Here is a 19,564-nt window from a genome sequence, read left to right on the forward strand (position 1 = left end):
TGGGTAATAAGAAACGTTCCCACCCCATCCACTTTCCCTAAACCTAACGTTCTCCCTAATATCTTCGGGTACTTTAGGGCTCTCTGCTGTCTACTCAGCTGTCAAGTGACATCACTGGCTTTCTCTTGGGTTTCTCTGCTTGGAGAGAACACGAACATACAAGGTTGAGGTGTAGTTACTCTGTCCAGGTTAGGGAAGGGCACCATGGTCTAAAACTTGGCCCCTCGCCCTCCTGCACTGCTCCAGTCCCATTCTGACAGGTCTCAAGGTGGAGTCCTTTCTGTACAGCAAAATGGGTACCTCTAGGAGGCCAGGCCTCTGCCCTGCTCTCGGGTCTTTTCAGTGCTCCACCAACAGAATAAGCCCTTCCTCATAGATGTCATGAGAAGAGACTGAGGAGGAGAGACAAAGCAAGGCAGACAGGTTATCGCATGACGAGCTCTGGGAGGCCCCTGTGCACACCCTGGGGAGGTGGTCGTGGAGGACAGCGGAGGACAAGGTAGAAGGGGCCGGATGGAGGGAGCGCTACATGACAACCACTAGCCAGCTCATGAGCACCACTAGTGTCACCGCTATAATCGAAGGCAACATCGATGCCAGTAAATGGGTTAAATGTAAAAACAGCCCAAGAATAAGCCACCAACTGCTTCGCAGCAACCCCGTCAACAATGCATAATCAGCAGAGTGGGCAGCGAGTCAAATGAGCTCCTATTTAAAGGAGCAACAGCAAGGGAGCGACAGAAGCAGCTTTCCGAGGAAAGAGGCCGTGCTGGCGGCTCTACCTGAGAGCTGCTGAGCGGAGGTTCTTGCTACTCCAGGCTCTTGCTTTCAACTGGTTTTTGTAGGACAGGGGTATTGGTCTGTTGTTCTAAACGTTCTTTATAGCAAACAAAATTGACACTGGCCTCAAGTCTGCCTTAGGCCACCTGGGTACCACTCAAACATGAAGGGGATGGGAGAGGAAGACAGAAGAGGGGAGATGGCCAATAGGAATGAGCAGGAAAGGAAGGAGAACAGAGAATGTCCACAGCGAATTTCATTATGAATGCAAAATACTATGGTAAGAAGAAAAATTTGTTCCAGAAAATTCCTGAAGGATAAAACCAGCTCAGGTAGTACGCCAATGAAGCAAGTAGGTACTTCCCTGTCTGAACTGGTCTGAGACTATAAAACAGAGGCTAAATGGCAGAAGTCTCTTCTATCTTCCTCTGCTCCCCCCCATGCCAAAGATAGGTGTTGGAAAGCTCCATGCAATTTGCAGAAGTGCCTCAAATGATATCAGGTGAGCTGAAGTCATTTGATCAGGGTCCCTTCCAAGAACCCAGCAGTGAGTTTCATCTGCAAAGAAGCCCATTCATGATCCTTAGGCATTTACCCATTTGAAATACCCTATCTGGCAAGGGGGCAGTCCTTGGTGCCTGCCTCCCCAGGGGGAAAATTTTAGTGTCGCTGGTCCTGAACAACCAGCCAGCCTGTCTGTTATTCGGGTTCCTCAAAGCCAGGCAGGTGGCATTTTATTCTTGGGCCTTTGGTAGAGACAGGATTAGTCAAGGAGAGCATTTGCACAGCGCACAGTACCGGGAAGTCGTTAATTGCTTGTATGGACCAACGTCGCCGGGCAGAGCGAGGAGACATCTGTGCGTGAAAACGTTACACCCAGGAAAAGGGAAGAAAAACACCAAGAAAATTAAAAAGGAAAAATATAGAATAAAATGAAAGCTTCCCCCACATCTGATGGATTTATAGGTATATCTGCTCCAAAATGGGAAGTGGGGTGACTGAAAAGGCCGAGCCTGAGCCGGCAGCGCCTGCGCCCCTCTCCTCCCGCCCGCCCACCGGCCTCAGGCCCAGCTTCCTTCCATTATGCTGCTCCCTAGCCACTGTCCAGGGTATAAGGAGGCCGAAGTCAGCACAGCTCTGACAAAGGAGCCCAGGGGAAGGTAGGAGGGGCTCTGAGAGGACTAAGGTCCTGCTGCAAGTGGAGACAGGAAAGATAGTCTCCCCTTCACCTCACAGCTGTGGGGAACACAGCAGAGCACACTCTTGCTCCTAAAGCGCGTCTTCAGTAGGCTCAGTGCCCAGTGTGCCTGGGGAGCAATGAGGAAACTGCGCGTCTCAGCACTGGGGCTGAACACTATTTTCAGAGCAATGCTGGGGAAGGAGGGGCTAAGTTGAGGAGGGAGCTCTCCAGGCGCTCCAGCTAGCCAAGGGGGTCTGCACAATACCAGGCTGTTTCTCTGTTACCTGAAAGGCCTCTCTAGCTACTTACACAGAGCTATTTTAACAGAATAACCTGAAGCAGAGATGAGAGGCTGCAAAATCTGAAAAGTACCTGTAGGTCGATGCTCCGTATTTATTAGAAGTTCTAGACTGGCCACTATTTCTTTGGCTGGTAATCACTGGCCTATTTGCCAAGTCTGTCCTTGTGAACATCTGTGCTTTACGACTTATACGAAACTTGACAGATCTTTAGGTCACTCATACTTTTAACTTTTTGGTAGCAAACCCTGTAATTTCATCTAGAAAACACAGGGTGAATGCAAATTCAACCTAAACTGGGCAGATTAAAAACACAAGAAAAATAAACCACTGTCTTTAGGCGCTGCATGAGACCCTGCAATCTCGAGCAATTCCTTCTTCGTAGGCCTTTACCAGGCACATCAGCCCTTCCACCTCCCTCATCTATAGCTCTCAGGGGCAAAGATCTACAAGGAAATAGAAGTACACCGGAGAAAATGTGGACACACAAGATTTCAGTTAGCTGGAAACATTTCCGAACCAAAAAATAACAAAATGAAATCATTTCTTCCTGAGGAGAAAACAATCCTCAAAAATTACTGACCTCTGTGAGAAAGACAGGCCGCCTAGGGAAGCCAGCATGGGACTTCCATCACTGTAGCTGCCCTGCTCTATTTAAACAGGATAAAGCATGAACGAGCGGCAGGGAGAGAGAAGGTTATTTCAAATTTCACAGAACAACTGACATTTGTTTTGGGCATCTTTTTTTTTTGGTTTTTTTTGGTTTTTTTCGAGACATCTTAAATACACTGACCACATGAAACTTTAGATCAAAAGTGGCCAAACAGAAGCAAGTGTCCAGAATTTACCTTCACAATTATTATGTGCCATTCTTTAAATGTGTCTCCCTCCCTCAGGGACCAGAAGGTCTTACAGTCTTCTGGGTTTGTTTTTTTTTTTTTTTTTTTGACTGGGGTACTTGTTAATTCTCTAAACTACACACTTATGACCAGATAACATTATTGCGCACATGGTATACAGCAGCACAAGAGTTTCATGCTACACTGTGATAAAAAAAAAAAAAGTGTTCCCCATTTTATCTGGTTGCTATGTAAAAATAAACCCTTCCTATGTCAGATCAGACTACCAGAACAGCCCATTTCCTGTGGAGAAAAGCAGTCTAGAAACTGCCCCACGCTGAGATCTCCTAGTCCTTCCCAGCTGCAGCATGAGCAGCCACATGCTCTCCTGGTGTTTCTTTAGGAACACAGTGCTGGTGGCTAACGGGGCAAGATCATCTTAACCGTGAATGCTGGCATCACTGATGACTCTGTCTTGGAACCACCAGCACTCTGAGTATAGATGGGCTTTATGTGAGCACCAAGTCAAATATGTAGGCCAGTCTACGCTAGCCAATCAAACTGCAAGTCGGGCGGTAGCACTTGACATGAATCAAAGAGGCATTCAGAACTGCCTCTGACTCGGGGACCTCTTCAAACCAGCCCTGATACGAAGTAAAACCCTCATTTACCTAACCCTAAGTGGCTCTGAAGCCAACCGAATGCTCCAACTAGCAAACCTTCTACCCAGTTACCAGATGTCTTGCAGAAAAGGAGGGACAGGAGCTCATTTTTTTTAACGTAAATGACTTTGGGGAGATAAAGTTTGGTGGGTGTTTGAGGACAGTCTGTGACAGCCAGCAGGACAGAACCCCATCAAGGAGCGGAGGAGAGGGAGTGTGGAGAGTGGCAGGCAGGCAGGAAGGCAGCTAGAACTATACTCCTGCTTGACTAGATGGCTTGGCCCAAGACTGGATTAGTGCCAATATCAGCTGCTGCCTGACTTCAGCCACATAAGCCCTGAGACTAGAACTAGTCACAGCTGGCCAGCTATCAGAGGGAACTGGAGGCAGACTCCACTGCAACACATAAAGATACCTAAAATACTTGATAGAAAAACCATTTTTTTTTATTTTAAATGATTCTATTTTTAAGGCTGATTTTAACTACTGGCAGGGATTTCCCATTTTAAAGGAAAGCATGTAGAATCTTAAGGACAGAGTGTGTGCAGTGTGCAGTAGGTCAGCAGAAACACCGAGTGTTCAGGCCTGTCAGTGCCGACGCCAGGTCCTCACTGGCAACACAGAGAGACTTCTAGGCATTCTGGGCTCAGCAGGTTCCTGCCCGCCAAATGATAAGTCCTGTAGGGACTGTACTCTTTTAAGAATCCCAGAAAAGCCGGGCATGGTGGCACACACATTTAATCTCATCACTCAGGAGGCAGAGGCAGGTGGACCTCTCTGAGTTCCAAGCCAGTCAAGGTTAACAAAAACAAAAACAAAAACAAAAAAAAAAAAAACAAGGCTGGAGAGATGTCTCAGAGGTTAAGAGCACTGACTGCTCTTCCAGAGGTCCTGAGTTCAATCCCCAGCAACCACATGGTGGCTCACAACCATCTATAATGAGATCTGGTGCCCTCTTCTGGCCTGCAGGCATACATGGAGGCAGAATGTTATATATATAATATAATAAATAAATCTTTTTTTAAAAAATTAAGGGCAAGTTCAGGTAATTTTTGTTCCGGCTGATCCACTCTGGAAAACCTAGAGATCAGGTAGTCCCAAATCCACTGAGACCTCCAGCCTTCAGCAGCTCTTGGTGTGTGGACAGGCGTCACAGGACATCGGATATCAGGGAAGAACTGAAGTTAATTATTCTGCCTGATATGTGGGAATCAATTCAATGGATGGGGATTGCCAGGACAGATTTTAAACAAGGAGTAAAGTGCACTCTTTATAGTTCCGGTAAAAGAACGAACCATTTCTCCTTCTACCCCAGTTTACAGTATTTCAAACAAACTGAGAGCAACAAAGCAATGACCTTTCTTATATAAACTATGAAACTGAAAGACTACAAGGGGATTACTAATTTAGCTACTGTCCATGGAACGCAGGGGACAGGAAACAAGAATGCAGATGGCTAAGAATCCAAGGCAATGGCTCAGACACTTACCCGTTCCTTGTAGTAGAAGGAGCTGATGGAGACCTGCTCTTTCTCGCTGCGAGTTGGGCTCCCACTGTACAAACGCAGGTTCCCAGGGGCCTCGGTGCGGATTTTCATTGGTGCAATCAAGCCAGTGTGGTAAGCAGAGAGGGCTGAGAGAGATCTGTGGTTGGAATAGCGTTATTCATATTGGCTGTAGCCTCTAACCCTGAGTAACATTCTTCTTAGGAATTGATGAAACCAAGAGAAGAGAAGGGGAATCCAAACAAAGAAACAAAATCAATCAGCTTTTAGAGATGAAAACTTCAGACTGCAGAAGCAGATTCTTCCATGACTATATACACAGAAAATACAGAGGACTCCAAAAACTACTAGACCTAACTAGTGGCTTTAGATACAAGGCTAACCTACAAAAATCTGCTGTGTTTTCAGATACTAGAAATAATCATTTGAGGGCCAAAAGATGGCTCAGCTGGTAACGACACATGCGCACTCACACACATAGCTCGGCTAATAAAGACACACACACAGAGACATAAAAAAATTTGAAAAGTTTTAATTTTTACTTATTATCAAAACACATCAAATAGCCAGAAATAGGACTCACACTTGTAATCCCAGTCCTAGGGGAGCTGAGACGGAAGAGCTACTATGAGTTCAAGACCAGGCTGGGCTATAGTGAGTCTCAAGGCAGTCTGAGCTATTGAGGGAGGCCCTGCCTAAAAAAAAAAGGATGAAAAAAATATGCACTATTCCTAAGAATCATTAAAGAAGATACATAACAATGGAGAGACACAGCACACCAGGGATGAAAAGATTCCACACTGTCAAAGCATCATCTTGAGCATACCTCTAATCCCAGCACTTGGGAGGCAGAGGTAGGCAGATCTCTGTGAGTTTGAGGCCAGCCTGGTCAACAGAGGGAGTTCCAGGACAGTCAAGGTTACACACAGCGAAACCCTGTCTTGAACAACCATTTTAAAAAAACCAATTTATCTTAAGTGATACGCAGAGTCAGTATAATTCCAATCAATACAAGCAGGCACTGTAGAAACTAACAAGCTGAGAGAATTTTGTGGAGGTACAAAGGCCAAGAGTAGCCAACAAAAAAGCTGAACAAAAATAATGTTCGAGAACTTACTCTACCAAATTTTAAGATTTATCACAGAAGGCTACATTCTGAGACATAGAATAACTAGGGTGCCAGAACAGATGACCACTCTTCAGCCATACAGGAAGGCAGGCTGCATAAACGGTGCTAGAACCAACCAGTGACTTCTATTAAATAAAACAAATGTCCACCTTTCCTCACATCATGAACACCAAAGAGACTGAGACCATGGACCTTAAACAAGGAATTTAAAGCTACAGACTCTCAGAAGAAGATGCAGAAGGGCATTTTTGTGACCTTGATGTAGACTGAGGTTTGCTCTCTCTCTCTCTCTCTCTCTCTCTCTCTCTCTCCCTCTCTTTCTTTTTGATATAATACAAAAATCACTAACCATAAAATTAAAAAATGATGAATTAGACAGCATCAAAATTGAAAACCCTGTTCACTGAATGTTATTAAGGAGGGAGGAAAAAACAGCTACATATTCGAAAAGAATCAATGCCTACATCCAGCAAAAGATCTGCAATCAAAATAGATAGCTAGCACAAATACGCAACACGGCGCCTGGGACTTGAACAGACACATCACAAAAGGAGACGCCCAAAAGGTCAATAAGCACACAGAAGCTGCTCATATCATTAGTCATCATCATGGGAACGCAAATTAAAGCAACGAGATAATATTTCCCACCCACCACAATGACAGAAGTTGAACATATTGGCAATACAGAGAGAAGACGTGGAGCAATCAATCCTGTGAGCCTTCAGTGAGAAGGGGACAAACGCCCTCCCCACCGAGCACACTTCTCCAAGCTGAACAGACGTCTGACCTGTGACTTGGCAGTTTCACTCCTTGGGTCAGGAAATCAGTGTCTCCATGAAAGAATAAAAAAGGGGTGTGTGTCTAGTTTATTTTTAATAGCCCCAAACAGGAAATGATCCAAATATCCATCAACAGAATGAATCACCCTGCATTATGTTCACACAGTGCAATTACTGACCCATGCAGCCATTCATACCAAGTTCAATAACATTAAGTTGAACAAAGTAAGTCAGATATAAAACAGTTCATGCTACATGATTCTAATTCAATGAAGTTTAAAAACAGGCAAAACTAAAAGAAGGTGACAGATGTCAGGGCAGTGGTTTCCTGTGGAGCTTGGCAAAGGTACCAGGAGTTTTTAAGGGTCAGGACAATGTTTTTGTCAGGGAGTAAAACACTTAGAAAGAATTCCTCTTTCCCGTCCTAGTCCTGGGGGTAGGACTAGGCCCCGTAAATGTACTACCATGAGGTTTACATCCCAGCCCAAAGCTTCCTGAACAACCACTTTCATCAAGCCGTCTTCCCAGTGCTTTGATACTAACCTTACAGGAGAAACAAGTTAACGAACCTCAGTCTTTGAAGAAAGAATCTCCTAAGAGGAATTTCACTGGAGAACTGAAATGAACTTTCCAGAGAGACCCTGAGATGCAGATTCCTGCTGTGTCTCACAAACTCACCTAGGAGTAGGCTCTGTTGGAGACACTGCGCGATGCATCGTCATGGGCCTTGTGAAGTACACCAGGTAACCTGACAAAGGAGACACATGAGCATGGTAGAATCAGTGAGCTGGACATGGGAATCCTAAGGCAGGACTGGGTAGTCTTTTTGTTCTTTGAGACAGGGTCTCACTACATAGCCCAAGTTGAACTAGAATTCACAGCAAGCCTCCAGCCTCATCATATTAAGAACTGGGATTAAGGCATGATTAATGCCTGGATTAATAACTACTTAAAAATTTGGTGGTACTAAGGACTGTACATGGGGCCTTGCACATGCTAACCATTGTTACCACCAGCCAGGCAGGGTTTTGTTTTTTTTTCTCTCTATTTCAGTATACCTGAGGCACATCTCCACAAACTGCCAAGGCTCGTGACTACACTGATCCTTAAAAGGAACAACGTGAGAGTCTACAAGATCCAGGAGAGGTAAATGAATCAGGGATCTAAGTAGATGCAAATTCGGGATCATCAGAACTAAACCAGTGAAGACTTCAATTATGGCAAACATTCTTTTTTACAAAGACTTATTCATTTTATTTACGTGTCCATGTATGTGTCTCTGTATGTGTACGCTATGTATGTCCAGAGGTGCCTGTTGAGGCCCAGAGAGCACATCAGATCCCTCAGAGCTGGAGGTTCAGGTGGTCGTGAGCTGCCGTGTGGGTCCTGGGCACTGAACTTGAGTCCCCTGGAAGAGCAGCAGGAGCTCTGTACTGCTGAGTCATCTCTCTGGGTCCCTGGTAAATGTTCTTAGGCTATATCCACAGACACCAATTTAGCATTACACCATATGTTGTTTTGAGCTCTTGCAAAGTTAAAAACAAACATTTTCTGATAATTATGCAGAAAATTAAATTTCTTAGCTACACTCCTTCAGAGTTAGAGTCAAAGAACAGAAAGACCTACCTGCTCCACAGAACCTGGCCCCAGAGGTCCTAGGAAAGGGAACATTGGCATCCTGGTATGACCCGTAGGCAGTGGTCACCCGTGCAAATGTTGGTAAGGGTGGTGTGACAGAGTTTGGGAGTGCAAATGGGTTGCTAGAAGCACTATCCTCTTGGTTCTGAAATCAAAGACAAACACACTGGAGTCCACAGCCCACCGTTAAATTGGATTACAAAACAGCGGTGCAGTACTACAACTGGAGCCAGGGTCTCGGGGATAGGAAGTGCACCACAACACTAAAGCTCAGGCTGGCCCAACAAGTTCACATTTCCCACCACAAAAGACTCAAGGCAGGAGACGAGCTGGCGCAGGCAAGGCTCCAAGCAGCTCTGGTTGCGTTTCACTTTCTGCAGGGAAGTGTCCTTTAGGATCTGGAAAAGACCCAAAACACCATCAGGGAGATAATCGTCCGTCCATATGTTTCATGTGTGGTTTTATTCTGCAAAGACGCTGGAAGCATGCTGGCATTGGGCGGGTGGCGCATGGTCAGGCCTGAGGCTTCTTCTATTGGTTCCCATAGGGGCTCAAGGGAAGAACTTTCCTGAGCCATACACAAAATGACTATTCTTTCTTTCTGGTGAGTTCTACACAGCTCTACTTCCACACATGAAAAATCTCATCATTTTGGACAAACAATCACTGAGTTGGAGAGAAAACTATTCTGAGTGATATAAGCCAGGGCAAAGACTTCTATTTTTATCCACTAACGGTGACCTCCAGCATTATAAGGTACATGCTAGGGATATGAACTGGACCACTGTTGCCACTGCCCGCACAGACCACAGGGAGTGGGCCTCCTCCAAACTCACATCTGCTACAAGGAGAGAGTTCACAAGAGTACAGAAGGCTTTATACCAAAAATAAAAGGTGTAAAGTATCTCATTTTGGGGGTCAACCCAGGGAGTAATGTAGACCAGGCTGGTCTCAAACTTGCTATTTAGCTTAGCTGACCTTGAACTCCTGACCTTCCTGCTTCCCACACGAGGACTGTACCACCCTGTCTGGCTCATTTTCACTAATTATATGTTGACATAATATTACTTTAGATGTGCTGAATTAAATAAAAATACTATTAAAATTAATTTATCTTAAGATTATTTTACACACACATCAGCTTCTGAACCCACAGGGCTCCTTTTCTGAGATTTTTTTTCTTAAGATTTATTTATTTATTATGTATACAGTGTTCTTCCTGCATGTACGCCTGCAGGCCAGAAGAGGGCAGCAGATCTCATCATCATGGTTGTGAGCCACCAGGTGGTTGCTGGGAATTGAACTTAGGACCTCTGGAAGAGCAGCCAGTGCTCTTAATCTCTGAGCCACCTCTCAACTCTTCCCCAGCCCCACCCTGACCTTTTCTGAGATTTTTAAATGACTATATTTTTTTCCTATCAAATACTTTTTAGCTTCAAAATCTATCTTGCCTATTCTTTCTAGCTAACTGAACCTGAACTTGCTGAGAGCATCCCCTCAGACTAACGCAGAGCTCTAAATGCTCAAGCAAGTTCCCTATGGTTCATGTATTTGCACGCAATATTTGTGAAACCCTTCATATCCAACATTTGTAAAAGCTTTTCTGAAGAAAAGTCAGTTTTTATTAGAATTTCAAAAGGTATCTATACCCACCCCTTCAAGAAGGCAGGTTAAGAACCCTGCCCGACTGCTGACTGCACCAAGGGGGAGGCCAGGACAGTAGCTATGCAGCAGATGCTGCAGCATCAGGCAACTTCTAAATCTCACTGATCCCAGTTTGTGCTCACCCTACCAATGCCCGTGCTGCAGACTCAAGGAGAACTTAAAGCTGGGAAGCAGCCTTACCTTCAGCAGCTTGGCCTTCACGGCAGACGTGATGGTGGTAGGGTTAATGAACTGGAAAGACGGAGCAGCATTGTTGGGGTACTGTGCTGGGAACGTTACCAGCATCTTGACACGGTGGTTACTACAATGCACAGACACTGTGCAGCTCCTGTCTGCAGCGTCCATCTGCAAGACACAAGTCCAAGATGGAGACAAACTACAAAGGATTTTCAAAGGAAAATACATTTACCTTGTCATATTGTGCTGTGTTTTATTTGCAGTGCTGAGCCTCAAACCCGAGGCCTTGAACAAGCGAGACAAGTACCCACCCAAGTACCCACCCCTGCCCAGCCACACCCTTAGCAGGATACAAGTGGACTTTAATGAGCAACATAAATGCTCAGGCTCCTAAATAAAAGGAAAGTGCCTATAAAAACAAGTGAGTCTGAAAGATAGTTCATTTTCAGAACAGATTTTTAAGTTTTAGTACTTATTAAAATAAATAAAATATATATTTTATTTTATACATATGGGTATGTCTGTGCACCACCTATGTGCCTGGTGCCTTCAGAAGGCAGAAGAGGACCCAGGTTCAATTCTCAGCACCAGCATGGCAGTTCACAGTTGTCTGTAACTCCGGTTTTGGGGAAATCCGAGTGCCCTCTTCTGACCTCCGCAGGCACTGTACACACGTGGTGCTCAGACACACATACAAACAAAGTACCTATACACATAAAACTTTTTTTTTAAATTAAGATTTTAAAAATCAAAAACAGCCGGGCGGTGGTGGCGCACGCCTTTAATCCCAGCACTTGGGAGGCAGAGGCAGGCGGATCTCTGTGAGTTCGAGACCAGCCTGGTCTACAGAGCTAGTTCCAGGACAGGCTCCAAAGCCACAGAGAAACCCTGTCTCGAAAAACCAAAAAAAAAAAATCAAAAACAAATATTATCGCTTCCCACCCAACAGCTGCTGGCCTTTGAGGTCATTTTGTATCTTGGGTCTCAGTTTCCTCGTCTGTAAAGCACAGTGAAACTACACATTACAGGATGGCGTGGAAGACCGAACAAATCACAGCACTGCAGAACTTACCTGTCTATAGTGCAGTAACTCTGAGTAAAAGAAAAATTAACAAGGCTTTAAAATCCCTTCCTGGAGTGACACTCAGTTCTCTGACGCAAAGAATTTTGAAATACACACACACAGCTCCATGTTGCCAGGCCAATCCAAGGCTTCTCAGAGGCCCTGATGAAACCGCAAAAGGAACCTAGTTTTCTGTCCTTGCCAAGGGGCAGACTAGGCATGGTCTAGTCTGGAGCTGGGACCTGGGCCTTGAATGAGTCAGGGTTTGGGTTCCTGGGAACTTGGCTTTTCCCTTTGAAGAAACTGAAGTTATCAGTCCCAAGGTTGCTGTGTGGTCAGTCTGTGATATGCTGTGATACCCTGTATTTTCCTTGTGCAATATCGCTTGATTAGCATCTTGCTGACTTGGTCCCATTTCTCCCCCTGGAAACAGTATAGAAAATGCTGGACTTCTTACTAAGTCTGCTTGGCATAAGACATAGATTTCTGTCTTCTCCATCTTCATCTCCTGGCCATGTCCTCCTCAGGACTTGTCACTGAAGAATAACCTTCTGACCCAAGTCTGTTTCAAGTGCTTTGGTCACCTTCTTACTCTGCATTTACATCAGGGAAACTAGCTCACAAAGGGAAGGTGGAAGAGACTTAGGAGATCGGCTCCATATTCCGCTCTGCCATTAAGCTCATAATCTTGTCAATCAGTAGCCTTCCCAGAGCAAACATCACACAGTGAAATAAGGAGATGGAGAGATGAGATGCTGTGGCACATGAGCTTCAAAAGCGTCTGCATTGTAAACCCCCTATTTCTTTAGAAAACTAGGAATTAAAAAAGAAGCCTGGCGCTAGAGAGGTGGCTCAGCAGTTAAACACGCTTCCTGTTTTCCCATAGGGCCAAGGTCCAGTTCCCAGCACCTGTGTTGTGCAGCTCAAACTGCCTCTAACTCCAGTTCTGACAGACCCATCACACATACGCCCACACACTGCACCCACAAGCATGAAGTACATGAGTATTCTGACTCACCTCCACATTGACATTCCGGATTTGCACGTTGATCAAGGAGAATTCCTGCTGCAGAGTCTGAGGCAGGCCTAGTTGGTCTGGTTTCCTCTCTTCCAGCAAACTGCTGGGAGGATCTTCCTTTAAGGCTACCAGGAGAGACAGTCAGTGTTGGAAATGTTTTAGACAATGAGTGAGTTCTGGGGTATGAGCCACATAACTCTGGGATGCACAGTGGAGCCCTCACCTAGGACATCAGCTGCAGTACCATCTTCCTCTCCGTGGCTAGAGCTGGGCTGGTGATCTGTGTCTTGAGTGTGTAGGGTCTTTTCTGGTTCCGGCAGAAGAGAAATACTCTCAATGAACTCATCAACACCATCCAGTATGTCATTGGCACAGAGCTGAAAGCAAGGGCAGAGGGTGGGGTGGAGAATGTGGTTCAGTGTTAAAGTGCTTGCCTAGCATACACAAGACCCTGGGTTTGACTGACAGCAGCACCAAAAACTACAACAACAAAACATAAGGGTGAAGATGTAGAGCTAGAGAAGTAACGGAAATGGTCACTATGTTTTGTCTTAAACAATGGGAATTATAAAGGACAGGTTTTGTGTGATATTTGTGTTCTGACAGATTGCCTGGAGATCAGAGGGTGAAGCTAGCCAGCTACTAGTTAACCATAAGGCCGAGCGGCAGTGGCTCACACCTTGAATCCCAGCACTCGGGAGGTGGAAATGGAAGTGATAAGATGGGGTGCAGACAGGATCTCAGTCCTTTTGGACGCAGGAAGGAGAGAGGTAGAAAACAGTTGGTGACTGCTCCCACTTCTCTCATCTTCCAAATTTTTATCCCATATCTGACTCCTGGTTTTTATTGATTAAGATTCATTAGATTGCTGGGTGGTGGTGGTGCACACCTTTAATCCTAGCATTTGGGAGGAAGAAGCAGGTGGATTTTCTGTGAGTTCGAGGCCAGCCTGGTCTACAAGAGCTAGTTCCAGGACAGGCACCAAAACCACAGAGAAACCCTGTCTTGAAAAACAAAAACAAAAAAAAGATTCATTAGATTAGCACTTCAGACAGGGAATGTGTCAGCTAAGAACTATCATAATCAAAATGGATTTTACCCATCACCAACGTTCCCTGGTTAAATACAAAGAATAATACGCTCTATTATCCCACTCTAGACATTTTCCATCATGATCAGAATAAAAATGCCGAGAAAAAAAAAAGATCAATTTAAATTGCAAGTCTTAATGGAATTATTCAGCTAAGTCACAAGCAAAGATACCATAACCCTAAGCATTTGGACCAAATATATGTTCTGGAAAAAACAGATTTAAATAAAAAGCAATGAAATAATAGGACTTAACCAAAATGCTCAGGTGGCATTAGACACAGTGCTGTGAATTTCACCCAGCATTTCCCATCAGTCCTGGAGGAGCTGGTGTGAGAAACGCTGTTGGATATGAAACACCAATGAGCTGTGTTTCTCACCATCAGGAGAGCCAGCCACCCGGCGAGAAGAAGATTGTCCCGTGACTGCTCAGAGCAGCATGCCAGGTACCACGTCCATTCATGTACGAAACAAATGCTCATATATGAAAACACTGGAAGGCGCTCCATAGGGAAGGTGGTGCTGATGGGTGAAGGGGCTCTGAACAGAGCACAAGGGCAGGCTTCTCAAAGCATTGAGAAGAGACAGAAATGAAGGGCTCAGCCACTGCTCAGTATGGTACCCATCCTGTCTCATACTAGGACAAGAGGGAAAAAATAGTCTTTAGCCTCAAAGTGCAGAATACTTTGGTTCTTAAAGACTCCCAAGCCAGTGTGGCATACCGAGCCGCCAGCCCTCCACAGGCATATAAATGTCAGCATTTATCCTCTAATTTCTTGTATCTTATGGTTCGATTTCTGGTGTATCACTTGTATTTCTCTATAATAGCGCTGAATACATACCCTCTGCATTTGGTAATCCACCCGCCACATCCTCAAGGTCTGATCCCGAGACCACGTGACAAGTTGGTAGTCCTTGGACCCTAGAAATCATCAAATAAAAATCCTAAAAACAAACCCTCTAGGTCTGACAACCATTTGTTATAGGCAGGGATGGAGTGAGAGTGACTCACTCACTCACTCACTCACTCACTCAGTCATGCGTATGTGTATACAGCCCACAAACAGCTTCTGAACATCTCAGCCTACGGCAGATACCCGCCTAGGCCCCAGAGCAGTAGCATGAAAAAATCATCTATCTTTATAGAGCTCAAGGTCCCAGTGGTGGGAAAAGACCCGCGAATAAACAGGTGATAAAATACTGGTGGTGCCGGGCGGTGGTGGCGCACGCCTTTAATCCCAGCACTCTGGAGGCAGAGGCAGGCGGATCTCTGTGAGTTCGAGACCAGCCTGGTCTACAGAGCTAGTTCCAGGACAGGCTCCAAAGCCACAGAGAAACCCTGTCTCGAAAAACCAAAAAAAAAAAAAAAATAAAAAAAATAAAAAAAAAAATAAAATACTGGTGGTGATGAGAAGTGAGATTAACACCGGAGAAGAGGCCAGAGGCTGATGAGAGCTCTTTTCAGCTAGGACTCCCTGGGGAAGTCCCATGAGAGCAGAAACAGAAATGAAGTGAAATAATAATTGGCAAATTAGCAGACAGAGAGGGATGCTAAGACCTAATGTCACCGAGACTTCCGCCTCTGCAAATGTGCTCCCAAGGAGCTGGGAGGAAGGGACTCGTCTGCAAACGTGAACTGTTTTCTGCACATGGGTGCGTCTCAGAGCTCAGAGCAGTTCTATAAAGTAAATAATCAACCTGTCAACCCTCTTAATTGGCTGAATCATACTCTTAGATATTGGGTCCGGTCAAAGAGATGAATCAAGTTAAGGGTGCTTCATGAAACAGCATATAAAAGATGAGGATAACTGGGATAACTGCTGAGCATCACAATCTCCTTCATGGGCATCTTCAGACAACACTCAATTCCCTCATTTCATAGCTGGGGACACCGAGACAGCAGACAACATGATCTGTACAAGGTAGCAGAAGTGGGCTTTGGCCAGGGCAAGTTCTCTTGTCCATCAGTCCCCTCTCTGCGTCACCATTCCAACCCAGATGTCACCCAGACGTCCTGGAACATCTGACAAGAAAGCAACCTTTCTGAGCCACCACGCTCATCTGTGCTCTGGCCCGATGTTCATGCTGTTCACACGCCCTGGCTTGTGAAAGGCGCACTAAGTGCCTTATACTCAGCCCCTCTACCTGTGCCTTCCATGCCACGCCCACACACTCCCAAGGGGCCTTGCTCTCCCACTGACTTCCTTTCTTGCATCTTCTTCCTGCTTTCCCCAACTGCCCATCCCACTCCTCATCTGAGAAGCAACAAGCATAGTCCCTACCCGTTCACTTCCGCTACCTAGGGATCTGGTTCTGGCCTCAGTACACTTTGGAGTTCTTCCTTGCCCATCAAGCAGCCTCCTCTGCGGTCCATCAAATGTTTTATCTCACCTGCATGCTGGTCCTTCAGCTACACCCAACCCCGGTGACCAAGGCTTCTTTCCTGGGCCCTCTTCACCCTTAGCTACCACAAACTGGTCCCTCCCCACAGGGAAAACCAAAGCCAAACCATAAGGTGGTCCAAAAAACTAACTGAGGGGAAATGGTGGTAAAAATATACCGGAGCAATATTAGGTCGCAAAGAAGGTCAAATTTAAAAAACACTCAGGATAATTAAGTTATGGAAGGTTCAAACAACAGTCAAATCTAAATTAGCTTTAGGAATTCACAAATTGATAGCGAAAGACAGTGGCGTAGTTCAGTAGCAAGTGTAAGATTATAGGTTTGATCTCCAGCACTAATAAATAATCAAATATACAAACAAACGTACAAAGAGAAGGAACGCAGGAGGAAAATTGCTATTGGTTTGTTGGTTCTGTCAGACTGACCTTGAACTCAGAGATCCACCTGCCTCTGCCTCCCAAGCCCTAGGAATAACAGTGTGAGCCATCCTGCCCTTCCCAATACTGCAACCCTTTAATAAAGTTCCTCATGTTGGAGTGACCCCCCCAACATAAAATTATTTTGTTGCTACTTCATGTAATTTTGCTACTGTTATGAATCATAATATAAAGATCTGTTATGTAAACCCCAAAGGGGTCATGACCTACATGAGGACTGCTGCTCTTCAGTCTTCGGCCCTTGAAAGGATTCAACAACAAACTCCTCTCAACCCCTTACTGGAGCAGATCTCTTCCAAGTAGAAGAAATTACAATGGAGGTTGGAGAAGAGAACTAGGAAGACAGAGAATGCTACACACTCCCTTTATCCACCTCTAACTAAACACAGCCCTCCCTGACCGCTGGCTCCTAGAGCCAGCCCTGTTCTGCTACCTCCTCGCTATCCCAAATGACTGCTATAGCTGTCCACGAGCGCTCAGAAGACAAGCCCGCCACCTTCTCACTCACCTTCCTTTTGTCTCCTCCACTGGAACTCCAGCACCACATCATCGTGTCCCACAAAGGTGTGAACTGGAGTGTTCAAGTCAAAAACATTCCACAGGAGCAGGCTGTTTTCCCTCCGCAGCTGGGGAACCATCACCGTCACTAAGCCGTTGCTGAAAGGCTACAGCCAAGAAGGGGAAAGCTGTGATTAGCCATGGAGAATCAGACAAAACCAAAGCTGGATTCTTCCTATCTAAAATAAACTACATGACGGACATGGCATGGCGGCTCACGCCTGTAATACTAACACTGAGGAAGCAGAAGCAGAAGGATTGTGGCTAGCTTGGTCTAGTTATCAAATTCCAGGCCAGCCCAGCCCAGCCATGGCTACATAGGAAGAACCTATCTTTTTCATTTTTTGGTTTTTTCAAGACAGGGTTTCTCTGTGTAGCCTGGCTGTCCTGAAACTCTGTAGACTAGAGTGGCCTCAAACTCTGAGATCTGCCTGCCTTGGCCTCCCAAGTGCCAGGACTAAAGGCGTGCACCATAACCACCAGGCTAAGAACCTATCTTTAATTTTAAAGATCTATAGAAGTTCAAACGCATTTAGAGAAATACCATAAGCTGTCTTCCATATATATATAGCCTTCTCTCTGGTAATGGAATGGAACACAGGAAATGGGAAATAAGGCTGAGCCAAATGTTTAGATAATGGGGGAGCCAAAGTTATCTTGTAAGTTTTAATTACTGTGCCTAGGAGATCTCAAAACAAAAAGGCCTCTAACCTGTATGCAAGCCCTTTGCCCAAGGACAGGTAATTCCTAAGATGCTGGAGGCTGCTGTCCATATATAACGACAAGCCACATGTTTTCATTTCCCTAAACAAGTTTGGTTGATCCAACTGCACCGCCGGATATGCTTGATCATCCACTGGCAGGAAGTATGTCAGGATGTACGCTTGCCCCCAGTTGGACGAAGGCAGGAAGTGCGTAGCCTTATAGGTTTGCCTTTCTAAGCATCTGACCAAAGGAGCTCATAGCCATTTTCTGGGAACCCTGAATAGACCTTGTCAGAGTCCATCATCCTGGCCAGGATTTACTTAAAGCTTCCTTCAAATTTGGCTCAAAATTGAGGTAGTTGTCTTATTCTTGCCCAATGGGATTAACAATAATTCTGAAAATTCTATAGCATGCAAACACCTCTTTCTGGTCCATGTCCTAACTACTGTCCAGGAGATGCTCCTCAGGAATGAGTGTGCAAGGCTCACTGGGAAAACCTGCAAGCAGCCAGGTCAGGACGCCATCTACATGAAGCACCACTGTCTCGCCGCCTCGGTGTGACACTGACCCAAAGGAAAACTTAGCAACCCCAGGAGTGCCGTTCGACTTAGCAACACTCTGTCTGTAGAGGAGTTGAGAACCCATTTGGCTTATAGCCAGACTCTGCTATTTAAGGAAAAAAAGCATTGTTACACAAGAGCACACTTATTTATCTCCTCTCCTCCCAATAATTCTCCCCAACTTTCATGTTTCTTTTTTAAAGCAAGCATGAACCCAGAGACGTCAGCACCTAAGAACAGCGTCTCACTTCTTGGCAAGTGATCCCAGATGCAAAAACAGCATAATGTCCAATTATCTTCTTTGCTCCACAGTGTCCCACGGTGACAGACTAATGCATAAATGCAGCTTTGTTCATCCCCACGCTTGCTTTCAAAGTGACATTAAAGGAAATACACTTATCTCTGACTCACAGCTATCAACGTGGCCCTGGGAAAATGGGCGGAGGAGGACAGCAGCCTATTTGTAGTGTTCTGTGATTTACACGGCGCATTCGCGTGTATTACCTCAAGTGGAAGGCAGACTGTGATATTTCCAGTGCCACAGGATTGTCCACTTTAGAATGGCGACATTATGGCAATAATGAAGGTGGGGGCAGGGCTGGAGCAGACAGCAGCCGTTACAGGGAACACACCCAACATCTACAGCAGGAGGCTCACAACCTCCTGCAACTCCAGCTCCAAGGGATCAGTTGCCCTCTTTTAACCTCTGTGGGTACCTGCACTCCCACGGCACACACACACACATGAACAGAAACAACATTTTGGAGCTAGAGTGATGGTTAAGCAATCATAAACAGTTACTGATCTTCCAGAGAACCCAAGTTCCGTCCCCAGCACCCATGTTGGCTGACTCATAACTTCCTATAACCGCAGCTCTCTTCTGGCCTCTTATGGGCACATACATGCACATGGCACATACTTACAGAGACAGACACAAACAGACACACACAGACACACACAGACACAAACCCTTAAAAAGAATTTAAGGACAGAGTGAAAAGTGTCCTTCAACTCCACAAATCACTGCTTACAACCAACTGTTCCAGGGCCACAAAAGCATTAAATGATAGGGCTGGGCC

The 19,564-nt window shown here is 45.4% G+C and overlaps 1 protein-coding gene across 5 annotated transcripts in view; it reads right to left on the reverse strand.

The window, feature by feature from the left end:
- The window catches only part of Wdr59 (WD repeat domain 59), a 65,919-nt gene that overhangs the window by 24,768 nt on the left and 21,587 nt on the right, over nucleotides 1-19,564 (reverse strand). For 4 of the 5 annotated variants that reach the window (XM_041650660.1, XM_041650662.1, XM_041650663.1 and 1 more), the window contains 10 exons: nucleotides 17,171-17,327; nucleotides 14,665-14,744; nucleotides 12,957-13,110; nucleotides 12,734-12,858; nucleotides 10,656-10,820; nucleotides 9,113-9,208; nucleotides 8,799-8,955; nucleotides 7,851-7,920; nucleotides 5,250-5,403; nucleotides 1,579-1,635 (listed from right to left, as the gene is read on the reverse strand). In XM_041650660.1, coding sequence (XP_041506594.1) covers nucleotides 1,579-1,635; nucleotides 5,250-5,403; nucleotides 7,851-7,920; nucleotides 8,799-8,955; nucleotides 9,113-9,208; nucleotides 10,656-10,820; nucleotides 12,734-12,858; nucleotides 12,957-13,110; nucleotides 14,665-14,744; nucleotides 17,171-17,327 — 1,215 coding nt within the window. The remainder of the gene's footprint in view (nucleotides 1-1,578; nucleotides 1,636-5,249; nucleotides 5,404-7,850; nucleotides 7,921-8,798; nucleotides 8,956-9,112; nucleotides 9,209-10,655; nucleotides 10,821-12,733; nucleotides 12,859-12,956; nucleotides 13,111-14,664; nucleotides 14,745-17,170; nucleotides 17,328-19,564) is intronic. The other variant, XM_041650661.1, reaches the window with a different exon arrangement.

Source organism: Microtus oregoni, unplaced genomic scaffold (genome assembly GCF_018167655.1).
Source record: "Microtus oregoni isolate MIOR12 unplaced genomic scaffold, Mior012 000004F_ref0000308, whole genome shotgun sequence".
NCBI classification, from domain to species: domain Eukaryota; kingdom Metazoa; phylum Chordata; class Mammalia; order Rodentia; family Cricetidae; genus Microtus; species Microtus oregoni.